The sequence below is a fragment of the Fukomys damarensis genome, unplaced genomic scaffold (genome assembly GCF_012274545.1).
Source record: "Fukomys damarensis isolate Sample0158 unplaced genomic scaffold, DMR_v1.0_HiC HiC_scaffold_13, whole genome shotgun sequence".
Taxonomy (NCBI): domain Eukaryota; kingdom Metazoa; phylum Chordata; class Mammalia; order Rodentia; family Bathyergidae; genus Fukomys; species Fukomys damarensis.
The window spans coordinates 13,305,378-13,322,552 of NW_022900925.1; the positions used below are offsets into that span (position 1 = coordinate 13,305,378).

The 17,175-nt window shown below is 40.1% G+C and overlaps 1 protein-coding gene across 3 annotated transcripts in view; it reads left to right on the forward strand.

The window, feature by feature from the left end:
- Ncbp3 (nuclear cap binding subunit 3) overlaps positions 1-11,052 on the forward strand; it is a 29,873-nt gene extending 18,821 nt beyond the window's left edge. The window contains exons 7-15 of one of the 3 annotated variants that reach the window (XM_010611368.3): positions 22-130; positions 3,413-3,512; positions 3,782-3,908; positions 4,020-4,023; positions 5,638-5,932; positions 7,368-7,522; positions 8,792-8,953; positions 9,903-10,065; positions 10,527-11,052. In XM_010611368.3, the coding sequence (XP_010609670.1) occupies positions 22-130; positions 3,413-3,512; positions 3,782-3,908; positions 4,020-4,023; positions 5,638-5,932; positions 7,368-7,522; positions 8,792-8,953; positions 9,903-10,065; positions 10,527-10,635 (1,224 nt within the window). In that variant the 3' untranslated portion in view covers positions 10,636-11,052. Of the gene's footprint in view, positions 1-21; positions 131-3,412; positions 3,513-3,781; positions 3,909-4,019; positions 4,024-5,637; positions 5,933-7,367; positions 7,523-8,791; positions 8,954-9,902 lie in introns of all 3 variants that reach the window. The other 2 variants (XM_010611369.3, XM_010611370.3) reach the window with 2 other exon arrangements.
- Positions 11,053-17,175: the final 6,123 nt, after the last annotated feature.

A 17,175-nucleotide genomic window follows, 5' to 3' on the forward strand; every position in this document is an offset into this window, starting at 1 on the left:
TTTTTTTTTTTTTTTTTTAAGTTGGACACATTATCTCAAGTAGAAGAAGAGTCTCTGTTAAGAAATGACCTTCGTCCAGCTAACAAACTTGCTAAAGGAAATAGATTGTTCATGAGATTTGCTACAAAAGGTAAATTTGATATTTGGTATTAATTTTTATAATCAATGAAAATAATTATTGAGTGACGACTTTTCTCTTTTGAATAGAATTCCAAAGTTGCCTTCAAAATGTAATACTCTGTGTTTATACAGTAATGGCTTAAGCCGGTGTAATGGTATATGTACCTGTAATCTTAGCACTTGGAAGGCTGAGGCAGGATTGCTGGGATTTTGAGGCCAGCCCGGGTTACCTAGAGGCCTCAAGACAAGTCTACACTACAAAGTGAGACTCTGTCTTAAAAAGATAAATAAAGAGAAAAATAATGGCTTACAGAATGAGAAGGAAATTCTGACTTTGAAATTGCAGATTAACCATTTATATATTCTTGTTTATTCTGGCTGAAGTAAATTATTTTCTGTTAGATCTGGTTTGCCCATGTGCTTTTCATCCAGTTATCCTGTGAACTAGTAGAACTGTTTTTTTTTTAAATTACACTTTTAGCTGGGTCAGCCTGAGTTACATAGTTCAAAACCAACCTGAACTACATGGTGAGATCCTGCCTCAAAAAAGAAAAAGAAAAAAATTATATTTATTATAGAAATGTCCTCCTGAATATGGTTTTCAGGTCTGGTCCCTCATAAGACTGGGTGCACTGATTTTTGGTGATTATTAAGGTTTATTTAGTTAGATGGGTATATTTGTATGTATGAATGAGGTGTTAAAAAATTACAGTGAATGTTTAAATTTTTAAAAATTTAAAAGAGATGGCTGGGGATTTGGCTCAGTGGTTCCGCCGCCTACCTCCCAAGTGCAAAGGCCTGAGTTGAATCCCCAGTACTACCAAAAAAATAAAATAAAAGACAAATTGTCATTAATGTCCCTCACAATATTCCCCTCAATTCCAATACAGTTGTCCTGTTGTTCTTGTCACTTTCTGAAACAGTTCTGGAAGTCCTCTTTCATGTGTGTCTTTGCTTTTTTTCCTTATTTTTTTAAGACAAGGTCTTGGCCGGGGATTTAGCTCAGTGGCACCATGTCTGCCCCACAGGCTCAAGATCCTGAGTTCAATCCCCAGTAAAACAAACAAACAACAAACACAAGGTCTTGCTATGTAGTTCAGGCTGGCCATGAACTCATTATGTAGTCCTGGCTGGCCTCAAACTCATGGATATCTCCTGCCTCAGCCTCCCAAGTGCTGGGATTACATGCATGTGCCCCCATGCCTGGTATCATGTGTGTCTTTAGTTGTGCTGTCCTGGCTGCTTCAGTGTCCTGAAAATTCATAACATTTAGCTTTCATGGTCAGTTTGACTTTGGGGAAGAGCCAAAAGTTGCACAATGCCAGATTCAGTGAATAAGGTGGATGAGGACACAGTAATGTTTCTGCAAGCCTGCCTTTTTATTGGATGGCATTTGGCAGCAGCATTCACTGTATTTTTATCCAGAACTGCTTCAGAAGTGCCAAGAATAAAGGGTAAGTAGGTTCAAAGTGAGGACAAGTATTTTGAGGGGAATTAATGGCAATATGTAATATATTCTTAAAACTTAAAACTATAATTATTCATTGCTTTTTTTTTTTTTTTTTTTTTTTTTTTTTTATTTTTTTTTTTTTTTTGGTACCAGGGATCGAACTCGGGTCCTTGTGTTTGTGAGGCAGGCAGTGGAACCACTGAGCTAAATCCCCAGCCCTATTCATTGCATTTTTCAATCACACCTTGAATAAGAGTATATAGGCTCGTTGTTTTATGGACTATACCTCAGATTGGGTTTGTTTGATGTTTCCTCCTGATTAAATTTACATTGTAAATTTGCGGCAAGATTACTACAGAAGTGCTGTGCATTGTGGTACACGCCTATAATCCTGGCTACTGGGATGCTGAGACAGAAAGATGGCAAGTTCTAGGCCAGTCTGAGCAATTCAGTAAGATCCTGTTTCGGGGGAAAATAAAAGAAGAATACTCCAGAAGTGATAATGGGTCATTTTCAGTGCACCATACCAGGAACATGAAATCCTATTTCTGAGGCTGTTAACTTCATTTGGTTAAGGTAATGATTATTAGATTTTTTTCCCATTGTTAAGTTGCTATTTGTAATTTTTAAAATGGTGGCAAGATATTTAGAGATTATGTGAATATCTATTGCTTATCATACTTACAGGCAATAATAGATTTAGCATCCATTAATGATTTTCTGACTCCATCATTTATCAATTGGCAGCCTGTTCTAGGGAAGAACTTTGTTCTTTTACCTGTTTACTTATTTATTTATATCAGTTTAGACTTGTGGATTCTTATTCAGTGAGTTCTTCTCCATTACTGTCATTATTTTGATTCAAAAACTGTCTTGACAATAAATCCCCTTCAAGCTGTGTTTGACCTGCCCCATGATTCTTCAAGCACTTTCTTTGTAGCACACAAAACATCTTGTTTTTCTATACTTAGTTTGTACTTTATCTGCCCCAGATCTGGAATCAGCCATTTCTTCAAGGAGTTGGTAGGCATGGTTTTTTTTGTTTTTTCGAGATTTGAGGGTATGCACACACTGACTGGATACACATTTACAGTTGTGTTTATCCTTTGCAGTCGGAGGTATCCAAGGAGCTGCTTAAGGCCTTTGTTTATGTCCTGCTTTTGACAAAATGTGTGATCACCTGTCCTTTTTCTTAACTGGCACTTAATTATGACAGCTATGATCTTTTCCACATGTACTCATTTCAGTGACTACTTGAGTGTGTTTTGGAATTACAGAATTATGCTGTTTTCTTCAAGCCATTTTGAAGGTTATCACAATAAACTAGAAAAATATTTACCAAAATATGGAATTATGTATAGTTTGATTGTTTAACCCTTTTTCTGTGTTTTTGAAGTGTTTGTTATTTAGAAATACTATCTTTCAGCCAGGTGTGGTGGCACATGCCTGTAATCCCAGCACTCAAGAGGCTGAGGCAGGAGGATCACTGTGAGTTTGAGACTAGCCTGAACCACATAGCAAGACACTGTCAAAAAGAAAAAAGAAAGAAATACCATCTTTCAGAGGACAGCAAAAATGCCACCTCTTCTAAAAACCTCTGTTATGCCTCTTAGAATCTTAACTCTGTATTGCGTATTTTTAGTAGTATTTCCTGTGTTAAAATTAGTTGACCCCTAAACAGCAGCTTAACCTTATTCGTCTCTGCATTTTACTCTACTTCCTTCATACTCAGAGAAGGAATATTTATAGTGCTTCTTTCCTTTTTGTTGGGAGACACTGATCCCAGCTGTGGAGTCTCCCATCCTCAGGAAATCCTAGGTAACTGTTACAATTAATTTTTAGATGACAAAAAGGAACTTGGAGCAGCCAGAAGAAGTCAGTATTACATGAAATATGGGAATCCAAATTATGGAGGCATGAAAGGAATTCTTAGCAATTCTTGGTGAGTCCAAAACCTTAAATTACAAGTTTAAATAGTACTTAAGTTTTCTATAGTCCTTCAATCAGTATATGATAGTAGAATGTCAAAAGACAAGAGGGAAGAATTCAGGACTCTTAAATGTGGTAAATGATAGGAATATGTTTCAGTTTCTTTGAAAAGCTGTGTTTCAACACCTAGCACTTTGTTAGTATGTAATAGAAATGAATTAGTGGATTTCAAGACGCTTCCTATTGGTTTCTGATTATGTGTTTACTTTGGCATTGTTGCAGGAAGCGAAGGTATCATTCCCGTCGCATTCAGCGGGATGTGATTAAGAAGAGAGCTCTGATTGGGGATGATGTTGGCTTGACGTCATATAAGCACCGACATTCTGGTAGTTGCCTGCTCAGCTCTTGGGTAGACACATGTTTGGCTCTCGAAATCATATTTTTATTCTTAATGCAGTCTTTTAAGGTTCCAAACTTTATCATCCTCTCTTCCTTGCCCTCACCCTCTGCCAACATATAGGAAAGTAAGTCAAGTCACAGTTAATTTTAAATTGCCCAAGCAAAGAGGTCAATGATTTTATTAAAGCTATTATAGCAACAAAGGCCAAATGTGACATAGGGCAAATTAAAAGAAAAGTTTTCTTGAAAACCTAATTTTTCTATTAATATCAACAACTGCATGTAAAACATTTTAGTTATTTTATCAAACGGACTGATTTTATTGTTCATTTTCTGATAATGAAAGGCTGCTGTTTTGAATGCTTTAGTGTTTATTGTCTTGCACATGAATACCTCAGAAATGTGGGATATTATGACTATCATGACTTGGATTTTTGTCTTTCGTGCATATAAAAGAATAATTTTCATTATATTTTACAATGATAGGTCTTTATTTTGAACTTAATGTGTGGAATCTTCTACATGCTTTATAGAACTAGTCAAGTCAGCATATAAACAGAATAACATGCACACACAAATATTGGAATGGGGCGGGAAGAGATGAAGTCTATACATTTTTATTTAATGCATATGTATAGAATTGTATGTTTAAAATTTGCATATTAATCCTCTTACATAGTTATACTTTCGATTTCAGTTATTTTAAGATGCTTTTGTCATCTGTTCTCTATGTTCATATTAACAAAATTAAAAAAACAAATGCCCATAATTCTAGCACCCTAATGAAATAACTGATTTCAACTTCTCATTTGTCTGCTTTCATAATAAATATTATACTTCTTATAATTATATACTTTATCTTCATTTTTTCTACTTACAAGCATTTTTCTGTGAACTTTAATATTAAGAGTTGATTTTCCATTGTGTGGTGTGGTTAGGTGCTATGAAGTCACTGTGGACATTGGATTAAGACGTATTGAACTACACAGTGTCTGGTCACACTGTTTTTATGAACTAATCAAAATGTAACTTTATTTTTCTGTTTTAAAAATCCCTTATTTAATATATATTGTTGGCAAACATTGAATTCATAGCCAACAACAGTATAGCTGAAATCCGAATGAGGGTGATCTAGTGCATGCATTTTCTCTCTAAGGCACCTCATAACCTTCTTGCACTTAACATTACTAGACGGCACTTTAACACTATATTTGGGGGTCATTTTAAACAATGAAATCAACAAAATGCACAAAAATATGAAAAACGTGACAGTCAACAGGCAGTGAAAAGGACACTTTCTTAGCACTATGAGAGATGAGACAGGAAGGTAGAGTGTTGCTTTGCTTGACCTCCACTGGAGCAAGTTCATCCAGGACACAGTTTTTTTTGCTGCTCTGCATGTCCACAAATGATCTTGAAACTACCGTGAGTATTGATTTAGGAGTTACAGATGAATTTTGAAAATTTGCATTTATAAATCTTGTGAATAATGAAGATGATTTATAATTTAAATGATTTAATAATGTTCCATTAGGCTGCTAGACCATACTGTCCCTAACCATTCTGTTACAAGCATCAGGATGGTATCTGGCTTGTCGTTGTTATATATAGTGCTTCGCTAGAATCTTGGGGCTGGATTTGTTTTTTGTTTTGTTTCGTTTTTCACCACAGTAGAATAGAAAGTCATACTTGTTAGTTTTAGACTAAGCTTTTCCTGTTTTTTGGTTAAATTTTTTCAGGATTAGTGAATGTTCCCGAGGAACCCATTGAGGAGGAGGAGGAGGAAGAAGAGGAAGAAGAAGACCAGGACATGGATGCAGATGACCGGGTGGTGGTAGAGTACCACGAGGAGTTCCCAGCTCTCAAGCAGACTCGGGAGCGGAGCACGTCCAGGCGGTCCAGCGCCAGCAGCTCAGACTCAGATGAGATGGACTATGATCTGGAACTGAAAATGATTTCCACTCCCTCTCCAAAGAAAAGCATGAAAATGACTATGTATGCTGATGAAGTAGAATCTCAGCTGAAAAGTATAAGGTAAAAACTTTCATCAGTGCTAGCTTTAATTTTTTTTTTTTTTTTAATGTGGTACAGAAGATTGAACCCAGAATTTTGTACTTGCTGGGCAAACACTGCCACTGAGCTAAACCCAGCCCTTTAATTTGATTTTAAATAGTAATTGTACACTTAATTCCTTTTAATTTTATAATCACTTTTATTTGTTCTAATTTCAGTCCTTTGTAGGAATTGAATACAAGCATCTCATTTTTCCTCTGTACAAGCATTGATTCTTGTTATATGAACTGTAAACAGCAAAGAAAGCAAAAATCACCATGCCTTGCAAGCGCAAGGTCCCGAGTTTGATCCCTGGTACCAAAAAATTCCCAGCCTTTTCTGACAGTGACAACTGTTAGTAATTGGGTGAATAGTCTTCCTGTTATATTTATGCATATGAATAATGTATGGAGAAACCATATAGGAATATATATTTGTATAAAGATGAAACTGTGCTATTTATATTCTCTGCAAAGTGCTTTCACATTTAATAAACTGTAAACATCTGTTACTTTTTTCAACCATATGTAATCCATTGTTCGAAAGTAAAATCTGGAATATTGGTGATTTCCTTACAGAGAGTTTTACTCACATTACTACTTATTACCCAAATCATCATCAGTCTTTGGTATTACCATTATTCTTAATCTTTGCTGATTTCGTGAACAAAAAGTATGTAGTTATTTTAATGTGAATTTCTTTGATTAGGAGTAGGGATGAGCTGATTCCATGAGAACAGAGTATATCCATAACTCTCAAAGAGATGGATTTTAGGGACGTCCAGAGATGCTTTTGGTCATGTATTTGGGGAAAAAGAGAGGACCTTTAAAAGTGATTTGTTTGTTTGATTTGTTTGCATCTTTAATTGTAGTATTCATAGCACTTTCTAGCAAGTGTGCTGACAGCATGATAGCAGATCTCCTTGGCAGAGAAACCTGCCCTTTGAAGAAGGGTAGTGTACACTGTCCTGTGTCTTAAGGCTAGCCAGATCGTGCCCTGGGTGAGCAGAGAGCCCCAAGCTCTTTGCAGGCCTCTACCTCGTGTTTGTCTCAGGAGGAGGGGGCACTTGTAGTTAGGAGCTCTGTGATTATATATGTATATCATGTGTGGAAACCATCCTGGGAAACAGCAATACCTGCTTGCCGTCCAGTCTTGTTGATTATAGTTTCACTAAGCAAGTTATTACTGGTATTCTTGGGGCTGAGGAGGTAGCTCAGTGGTAAAGTACTTGCATAGCATGTGTAAGGCCCTGGGTTCAATTCTCAGCACCACCCAAAAAAAGCAAAGAAAAGAAAGTATATAATGTTTGTTAAGTGAATGCAAACTGTTAGATTGGGTTTTCTCAAAAATAGAAGATTATTGTTTGAACATTGTCTTCCAGTTGAAGTTGAATAACTGTTTTTTTATTTTTAAAAAGGAATTCCATGAGGGCAGATAGTATATCCACAAGTAATATCAAAAACCGAATCGGTAACAAATTGCCACCTGAGAAATTTGTAGATGTCCGACACCTCTTAGATGAAAAACGTCAATACTCACGTCCACGGCCACCAGTCAGCAATACTAAATCAGGTATTGTTCTTTTGAGGTCCTGAAATTCAGTCCAAGATCCAGAGAACAAATTGGGACAGGGCTGGGGTCTTGGATAACATGTTGGTATTCTGAATTGATTTAATTGTCCCTGTTCATCACATCTAAATTTTGGGTTAGGTATTGGAATTTCATGATTAGACAAAATAATCAGACTTAGGCAAAACTGCTTTTCAGTATATTGTCTGAACCATTGCTTTACTCTGTATATCATTGGTATGCTTTATATATGAGAATAATAGAAATTAAGTTGGGAGGTTCTATAAATGGTTAAGAGTTCAGACTAGATCATTTATGCCTGCACACTCTGATATGGCAGGTGTATGGCTGTGCTTGCTGTGTACCAGGCCTTAAGCCAGGAGCTGACATGTGAGAAGGTTTTGTAGGGCTACAAAGCAACTGTAGGTCTACCAGGAAAACTGTGCAAGGAAGGCTTCTTATAGAAAGTGGCTTTAGAGTTGGGCTTTTGGAAGAGAATAGGATCTCAGCTGACAAACCTTATTTTTTGAGGTGGGAAGTAACCTAATCAGCTATTTTAGAATGATAAAATATCATTCTACTGGGGAGAGTGGGATGGGATAGAGAGTTCCGTTAAGTGACAAGTGCCCATCTAGATCAGAGGCAGCAGAGAGAATGAGAATGGGATGTATTGGGAAGGAAAGACTGCTGGAAAGTGAGGGAGGAAATGCAGAGAAGCCGTGGAGGGGTTTGAATGAGATGAGCAAGAGCCCCAGCACAAGGCCTTGCTAATAAATGTGTTGCTGCTGCTGTTAAGGGGTACTCAGGGACAGGCAGCTCTTTGAGCAGGTTGTGGAATTTGGTTTGGGACATTGCTTTTTGCCATTCTCATTGTAGCTACTGACTAAATGTATTAGGTTTATTGAGAACTATTTATATTTTCAAAGATTGCTTCTGCCCTTGGAGATCTTGTGGTATTGTTTATTAAGCTGAAGTGTTTTTACATTGCTTAGTCTTGTTTAGTTCTTCCCCAAAAAAGAAAAAAAAAAAAGTGATTCCGCTTCAGGAATTCTGTTCTGAAGCAATCGGCTCAAGGTTTTTTTGTTTTTTTTCTCCTGATAGCCCTGGTATCTCCTTTCCGAAGGGGAGTCCAGACCAATTACAAAGATAAAAGGCTTTTAGAGACCTAGTTATGTCAGGTCCTCTGTTTTCATTTGGGGAAATAGGGTTTCAGGTCCTTTAGAGATCTGAGCTTGACAGTATGACTAGTGAAGCAGTTTTTTCTTTTTCCAGACATACGCCAGCGGTTAGGAAAAAGACCGTATTCTCCAGAGAAGGCTTTTAGTAGTGTCCCAGTGGTTCGGAGAGAGCCTTCTTCAGATGTACATAGTAGACTAGGTGTTCCCAGGCAAGATGTTAAAGGCCTGTACTCAGATACTCGGGAGAAGAAGTCAGGTGAGTAACACTTTAAAATGAAGGGAATGGGAAGAATTTAGAAGTATAGACTGGAAGAGGCACAGGCCAAACAAATGAGGTTTCCTCTTTCATTATCTTGGTCTTGTCACCATAGTCATCATCATGCTAGAAGGGAACTTAGGAAGTAAGTTTCTTTCAGTTTAGCACAAATCCTTTCTAGTTTCACGTATGTATTTCAGTCTTTTTCTGTATGCACAGTCTACTCTTTTTGTACAGCATCTTACCATAGTCATTTTTCCACATTGTTGTACTCTTCGTAAATAAAACTTTTAAGTGCCTTATACAGTGGTACATTGGTTCACCATTGGTTCACAAACGCTTTTGTTTGTGAACAGTTTGGTTTGCAAACAGAAGTGTTTGGCAAATCCATATTGGGTGGTAAATGTGACTGTGGCCATCTTTCCTGTACAAACCCAGTGTGGCCATCTTTTCCAAAATTGTAGGATTATTTGTTCGTGAACTGAGTCGGCACTGTATGTGCCTGTATCACAAAATTCTAAGCATATATTTCTCTTTTGTTAATAAAATATACTTAAAGAATTAAAGGATGGTAAGACAGAAATCTAAAGTGTAACAGAACCCTCAATTTATAGAATGTTAGAGCTGGCAGCTTCCTTGCAGAATGAAGTGGTCTTCAGTGTGGATAAGACTCATGAGGGAGCGTCAGGTATGACAGGAAACCGTCTTAAGAGATTCTCATGTGTAGCGTGGGTGCACCTGCCCCAGCAGTGAGAATCTCCTATTAAGTCCCGACCCCTCCATGCAGGCAGGGGCAACAGCCAGGGAAATGAGATTATCTACCAAAGGCTGCACTGTAGTTGTAAGTGCCGCAGACCAGTGATGTTTTCTGCATGTCATGCGCAGAGCCTCAGAACCACCTGGTTCTCAGTATTGGCTACCAAACTGAAATGCCTTTTTACCCATACAGGTAGCTTATGGACTCGTTTAGGATCTACACCCAAGACCAAAGAAAAGAATATGAAGAAAGTGGATCACAGGGCGCCTGGCATGGAGGAAGATGACTCTGAGCTGCAAAGAGCGTGGGGGGCTCTGATTAAGGAGAAAGAACAGTCTCGCCAAAAGAAGAGCCGGTTAGATAACTTACCATCTCTCCAGATTGAAGTTAGTCGGGAAAGCAGCTCTGGTTCAGAGGCAGAATCCTGATGTCCCCGGGGCCTGTGGCAGCTGCCCAAACCTTGATGTTCTCACACAGGGTGGGGCACAGTAGAAACCTCCCCTGCTGGAGTTGGTGCCCCTCTTGTTCCTGCTCATACCATCACCCTCAGCTCTTGCTACTTCAGCAAGACATCTTAAGAATGTGACCAGTTTTGAAGGGCATCTCTCTTTTGCTGCAGTTATACAAAAATTAGTTCTGGGCCCTCAATTTTTTTCCCACCGCCCCACAGCTTTATCCTTTGCGAGAAAGGCAGCCCTCCAGATTTTGTAGACATTTTTAATATTTTTAACATTGTATCTTTTAAAAGAAATGTTTTACACAGTTCATCCAAAGAGCAGAGAACTGAACTTCTCACTATTGCCTTGGCCCTGACAGCTGTTACCAGCACCCTTTTCCCAAGAAAAGTCAATTCCCAGGTGCTTATTGGACAGACTTCGAGGGGGAAGATGAGGGAAGCTGCCAGCTCGCCCTTCCGGGATCCTAGTGTGGGGGCGACTGTCACCGACCTGACCTCAGAGGTGCACCAGTGCTGGCCAGGTAGATAAGAGACACAGCATCAATCGCGCTTCCATTCCTCCCTGGGGGGGTTTCTGTTAGGGGCTCTTACATTGGCTGTCAGCTTGATGTGAAGATCAAGTTCAGTGCTGTGGGACTTTTAGGAATAAAAAACTGTGACTTAAGGATATGGGGTTGATTTTTGTGCTAGGGTTGGGGTCATGGGTTAATGCTGAACAGTTTTTAAGTCTGTACGTATTATGTTTAAAATTATTAATGATTTAAAAGTTTAAATTTTTAATTTTTATATGTGGAAGTTCTTCCTGTTGGCTACAGGGGAAACTCAAGTGGTGTCTTCTTTTGTGCTGTTAAATATATACTATATACTTTGGAAGAAGGAAAAGAGAAGAGTCTCATTATTTTTAAATGACCCTAATTGTATGGTCTATGTGTTATATATAGAGTTCAAGTTGCTTTTTGACCACATAGCAAAACAAACAAACAAACAAACAAACAAACCCATTGGAGATGGGATCTTGTTTTTTATCACTTTAGAAGTGAAGATAATTTATTCTTTTGGTCTCCCAAGTTGTGGCTGAAGATCTCTTTAAAACTGGCAAATAATATTGTCAGAAAGTTTTAGTTTAAACTCTTTCAGATAATTTTACCATGGAAACAAGGTAGTTTTTTTGTTTTGTCTGTACATCTGATTTTTATTTTGAAGTGTTTAATTGTTCTGCAGGCTTTAAAATAGTGTTTCATTTCAATTCATTAGATCTTGGGAGTTATAGATATTAGTAAGCCTTTGTCCCCCTGTGATGTCACATTCTTCACTACTGGATTGTTTTGCACTCAATGAATCCTGGGTCCTAGAACCTTTGCTTGTGGCTTGAGCTGATGTCACACTGATAGTTGGTTACACTGGGGTGTGACTGAATGCATACAGAATAGTGTTGTTAATTAAGAAAGTAAAGGGCTCAGACTTCAGGTTTGTATTGAAAACTGCATTGTAGCATATTTTGTGCCCCCGCCATGCCATGTTTCAGGTTCCCAGGATTCTAAGAAAGAGGTCACATTGGTTTCTCTGCCAGCTGAAACCTAAAGCTTTGGACATTTTTCAGCTTTTTTTACCTTGTGAATCACAGCTCAGAGCCAGGTTCTTAGGAGGAGGGCTCAGGGCTTGTTAGGGTGAGAAGTGCAAGGGCCTAGGAGTTGAGATACGTGGGTGCCAATCCCTGACCCTACTTCACAGACCTGGGCCTTAGTCTCCCTGGCTAGCAAATGAATGGGGTGGTACTGAGATTCTGGATTTGTTGGTACAGCTCAGTGGTGTTTTATTCTTCCCGAAGCTGTGGCTGCAGTGGACTGACTAGCACTACTTTCTGTTGCAGATGGCCAAAGAGTCAAGGAGACAACTAAGGGCAGGCATGAGGTTGTGGGCGGGGACTCATCCGTAATCCATTACAGTTTCTGGTTCTGCTGTGGGGTTAATGACTATGGTCTCCACAGCGCTTAGGAAATGTCCCTCATAGGCTTCCCTTTTTGTTTCCCAGCCATGGTGCTATCCCACCAGTAGTTCAGGCACATTTGCCCCTTGGCCTCTCAGTACTTGCCAACCTCCTGCCAGAGACCATGGAAGACTATAGAAGAAGGGTGATGTGCATTCAAAACTGGGCCTTTGGTCTAACCATAAAAATGCCCATTTCAGAAGCCTTATGGTTCTCACAAACACAGAACCCAAAAAGATAGCTTTAGGAATTTATTTCTTATAAAGTTGTTGGCCTTCCTTACCTCTCTCTGTGGCCTGCACTCAGCCACTCGGGTCTTGTAGCATCTTGAGCATGCCCTGAGTGCCTACCTTGTCCCTGGAGTTAGGAGTGAAGGGTACAGTCAGGACAGCCCGACAAGCAGCTTGGCGTGCTTTTCTCCCAGACGTATCTGTACACACAGGGCTGCACACGCTGTACCATTCCTCTCAGTCCTTAGAGGTAGGAGATTTTAAATACTATTTTGCTACTTGATAATAATTGCAGATACCTCATTTCTCTTTCCCTTCTCCTTCTTGGGAGAACACCAGGCACACAGGAGAGCTTAGAAGAGCCCACCACAATATGTTAACACTCCTCCCGCCCCTACGTAGTCTTATCCCATGACTCATTCCCTGGTTCAACCCCTGGTTTACCCTGCTCCCATGCCCTAACTCTTCCCTTCCAGGCTGCACACTGCAGTTAGGATGAACTTTTGTTGTTAGCGGTTTCATTGAGATATGATTTGCGTAGTATAAAATTCACCCATTTAAAATGTACGTGTCAGTGGGTTTTTCTATATATTCAGAGTTGTGCAACCGTCACCATAATCACATGAGATTGGGCGTGTTCAGGGTGATGTGGCCGTAGACCATCACCATAATCAACTTTAGAACATTTTTATTATCAAAAAGAAATCTTGTACCCGTTAAGACTCCCTCCTCATTCTTCTTTCTCCCTAGCTCCTGGCAGCTACTAATCTTTCTGTCTTTGTAGCTTTGCCTTTTCTGGTCATTTGATATAAATGAGGTCATATACTATATGTTTGTGACTTGCTGCTTTCACTTAACACATTTTCAAAGTTCATCCATGTTGTCACTTGTATCTGCACTTCATTTTTTTAAATTGCAGAATAATATTCCATTGTGTATATCACATTGTATATTCCATGTTTTATTTATCCATTAATCAGCTAATGAACTTTTAGGTTATTTTCACCTTTTGGTATTTTGAATAGGTTTCTATGAACATTTATATACCTGTTTGTTGTTACTTGTTTGTTTATAGACATATGTTTTGTTTGTTTTGTGTGAGGGTCTCACTGTGTAGTCCAGGTTGGTCTTGAACCACTATGTAGCCCAGGCAGGCCTTGAACTTGTAGCAATCCTCCTGCCTCAGCCTCCAGAGTATTGAAATTACAGGCATGAACTACCATGCTCACCAGTTTTTTGGGTTTATATCTAGGAGTGGAATTTCTGGGTGATATGGTAACTCTTTTTTGATTGGACCCAGGGCCTTGCACATGCTAGGCAACCATTCTTCCACTAAGCTACATCCTTAGCCCTTTTTAAAATTTTTGATACAGGATCTCACTAAGTTCCCCAGGATGGCCTTGAATTTGTGATCCTGCTTCAGCCTCCTGAATAGCTGGGATTATAGGCATATGCCAGCATGACCTAATAAGCATCTCTTCAATCCTTTGGGAAATTTCAGGGCTGATTTCCCAAACAACTGTATCATTTAGCATTCCTGTCAGCAATGTGTGAGGATTCCGATTTTTCCACATCTTCAACAACACTTTTTTAAAAATAAGAAATGGTATCTCTGTGGTTTTGATTTGTACTTCCTTAGTGCTCAATGATGTTGGCATCTATTCATGTGCTTCAGGATGAACTTTTTGAAATGTAAATTTGATCTTTTTATTCCTGTGCTTGAAACCTTTCCAGAGCTTCCTTATCCCCTTTGGAATAAGTCCAGGCTCCTTTGACAGCTCATAAAAGCTGGTTATGACCTAGCCTCTGGGCCTGCTCTTCTCTGCCCTCTGCTCACTAGTTCCCTGGAGCCATCATTGCAGAAGGGGATGCCAGGGTACTAGGTATTGAACTCAGACCCTTTACACTGAGCTTTATATTTATTCCTTTAAAATTTAAAAAAAAATTTGAGACAGGGTCTTGCTAAGTTGAGAAATTAATTACTCTGGCTGGGCTTGAACTTGGAATCCTCTTGCTTCAGTCTCCAGAGGTGTGCACGGCACCTTCTGGATCCACCTTGATCTCACCAGCTGTCCACACTCAACACAGCACACATTCCCAGTGACACATTTTCCCGGTCCTCATCTCCTGTCACCTCAGCCTTGAGCTCTTAGGAGCCTCTCCAGGATGAAGTCCTCAGTGTCCAGAGCCAAGGTACAGGTTCTGTGTGTGTCCCACTGCTGACGTGGAGTCTTACGGATGTAACGTCAGTACCTAAGATAAAATTGAGTATAATCAAAATTCCTCTTGGACCTCCTACCTGGGCTCACAGAGGGAATGTGGGGAAGGTGGAATGGCCTAAGCAACTTGAAGTTGTTTTTTTTGTTTTTCTGCTTTTAAATAACTTTTCAGACTGAAACCATTGTGTTTGGCTGAGTGAAGTACCTGTATTGTCAAATATGCTGTATTCATCAGCCCAGCACCTGCACACTGGACTGGAACTTTCTAGTCCTAGTTTGTCTGTTTTGCTAGACTGTAAGCTCCATGAGAGCAGAGCCATGTCTGGCTTGTTCATTGGGTTTCTCCACACCTCCACCCAGGCCTGGCACCTAGCAGATGCTCTCTGAATAGTATGGAATTTGTAAATCCCCAGCCTCAGAGCAGCTTTATCTGAAGCTCCCAAGCCATTACAGGACAAGCCTCCTTGTTCTACCATATACAAACAATGGCTTACTCTAGCCTGTGAGCTCCTAACGAGCAGGTATCTTCATGTTTTCTCTCTATCCTTGCACCAGGACAATCCAGAATTAGGAGTGCTTCAAGTGTTTGGGAAATGAATGAATCACTGTAACCTGGGTCTGCTTTTGCACTATTGTCTACAAGCTAGAAAATTCTAGGTGAGATCACCAGATACACAAGGAGGGTCTTCAGTGGTACATACACTGTGCTTATGTAAGATACAGCTCTCAGGTAGGCCTCGGTAAACATCCAGCATTGATGACCATGACACATCTGAACTGAAGTTGACCCAGCTCTATAAAGGATTTGCTAGCAAAGCATGCAGTCTAGAGTATTTTTTTAGAAAAGCGTTTATCTGCCCCAAGGAAGGAGGAAAGGAAGCTGACGGGTAGGTGAGAGGCCCTAAAGAGACTGCTGAGCCAGTTCTTAGGCTCTGATCCTTCTGGGATGGATGTGACAGCCATCTAAAACAGGTGACAAGAAACAGCTCATTTCCAGCAGCAACTTTTTTTGCCTAAAGTAGCATTCCTCAGGCTTCCCGAGTAGAGCGTTGTGAAGGTAACAGGAAAATGCTCACACGCACTTTGGATTGTCATCAACAGCAAGTTACGTACGGCTCTGCAGATTAGTTAACTGCTGCCCGTCGATGCATAAGTATTTGCTTTTATAGCAAGAAGTAGGTTAGAAATTAAACCATTTTTTAAGAGCTAAGAAGAAAGCATGCTCTTGGTAATCTTGAGAGTAGCACATTTGCTTCAAGGCAGATTGTTATTGTGTCACTGGACCCACAACAAACATTAGAACTTTTCTTAAATGTTTATAAAATAAATCTTAGAAAAAAGTACTGTAACTTTTTTCCCCCAGTGAAATTCTATGAATGTTTCACACAACTTTGTTGTTCCTGGAAGCAGTTAGGGAATGCTGCCTCAAAAGTCTGTTTTAAATAGTTGAGAGACATCAACGTGTGATTTTGCTGTGCTATAAATAAAACACTAGAGTATGGGTGGTATTTAACCTCCCACAGTAGTGACCCTGCATGGCAGTTCTCACCCATTTGAGCAATTCCCCTCTCTGGATGTCCAGGTTCTTAAGCATCGAGGCCATGTGTTACCTCAGACCATGTGTCTCCTTCACCCCTAGACCAGTGTAGGTTAGTACAGGCAAGAGGCCCATATAATTGGCGAGACAGAAGATCCAGTCTTCCTCTCTCTTCCTTGGGTGGTCATAGATCCCATGATGTGTTGCCCCTCTCTCTCCTTATGAACAAGAGTGTCTCAGGGCGTCTGTGAACAGTTGGCGGGACCTTTCGTTCAGGGAGAACGTCTTCTAGGGAAGGAAACAGGATGGTGGCCAGAACTGAGACCGGAGCAATCGGGACTCATTCTACCTCACGTACTTAATTGGAAAAGACTGGCATCCCTTTCTCTCCGGGCAGTCTGTCAAATGAAGGGCTCCACTGGGGTGATCCCTACTTTTTTCTTAGTGCTGAATTGTGTGTGTTTGAGGACCTCTGCTGCCTTTCCCAAGGAACACTGGGAGTGTAAAGTAGACAGGAAGGAGGTGGGGCCAGCAAGAGGCTCGTCCCATGATCCAGTGCTGCCTTTCCCCTCCCAGCCCCAGTTCCAACAGGGTAAGAGGTCCTCTCTTGCTCCTTCCTCCTAACATACCCTCATGTCCAGCACATTTACACCCACACGCCCCATTCAGTCTTGTTTGGGATGGAAGCCCAGTATATGAGTGTACTGGGACTGCACGATAGAGTATCAAAGCATGGGCTGGAGCTGGGAGTCAGATCAAGGTGTCGGATGGTGAGGGCCCTTTGCCTGGCTTGCTCACTGACATTCTTCTGTGCCTGTGACCCTTCTTATAATGCCACCAATCCTAAGTTAGGGCCACTCCCTACCCTTTTGACTCTTTTAGCTTCATCTCCTAAAAGTTCTATCTCCAAATACAGCACCTTTGTAGGTAGGAGCATCAACAAAACAAATTCGGAGAAGGTTGTACTTCAGTCCACAGACCAGTAATAAAAGGATGCCAGTCCATATTGGTGGAGTGAGGTCTCCTGTTTTTTTT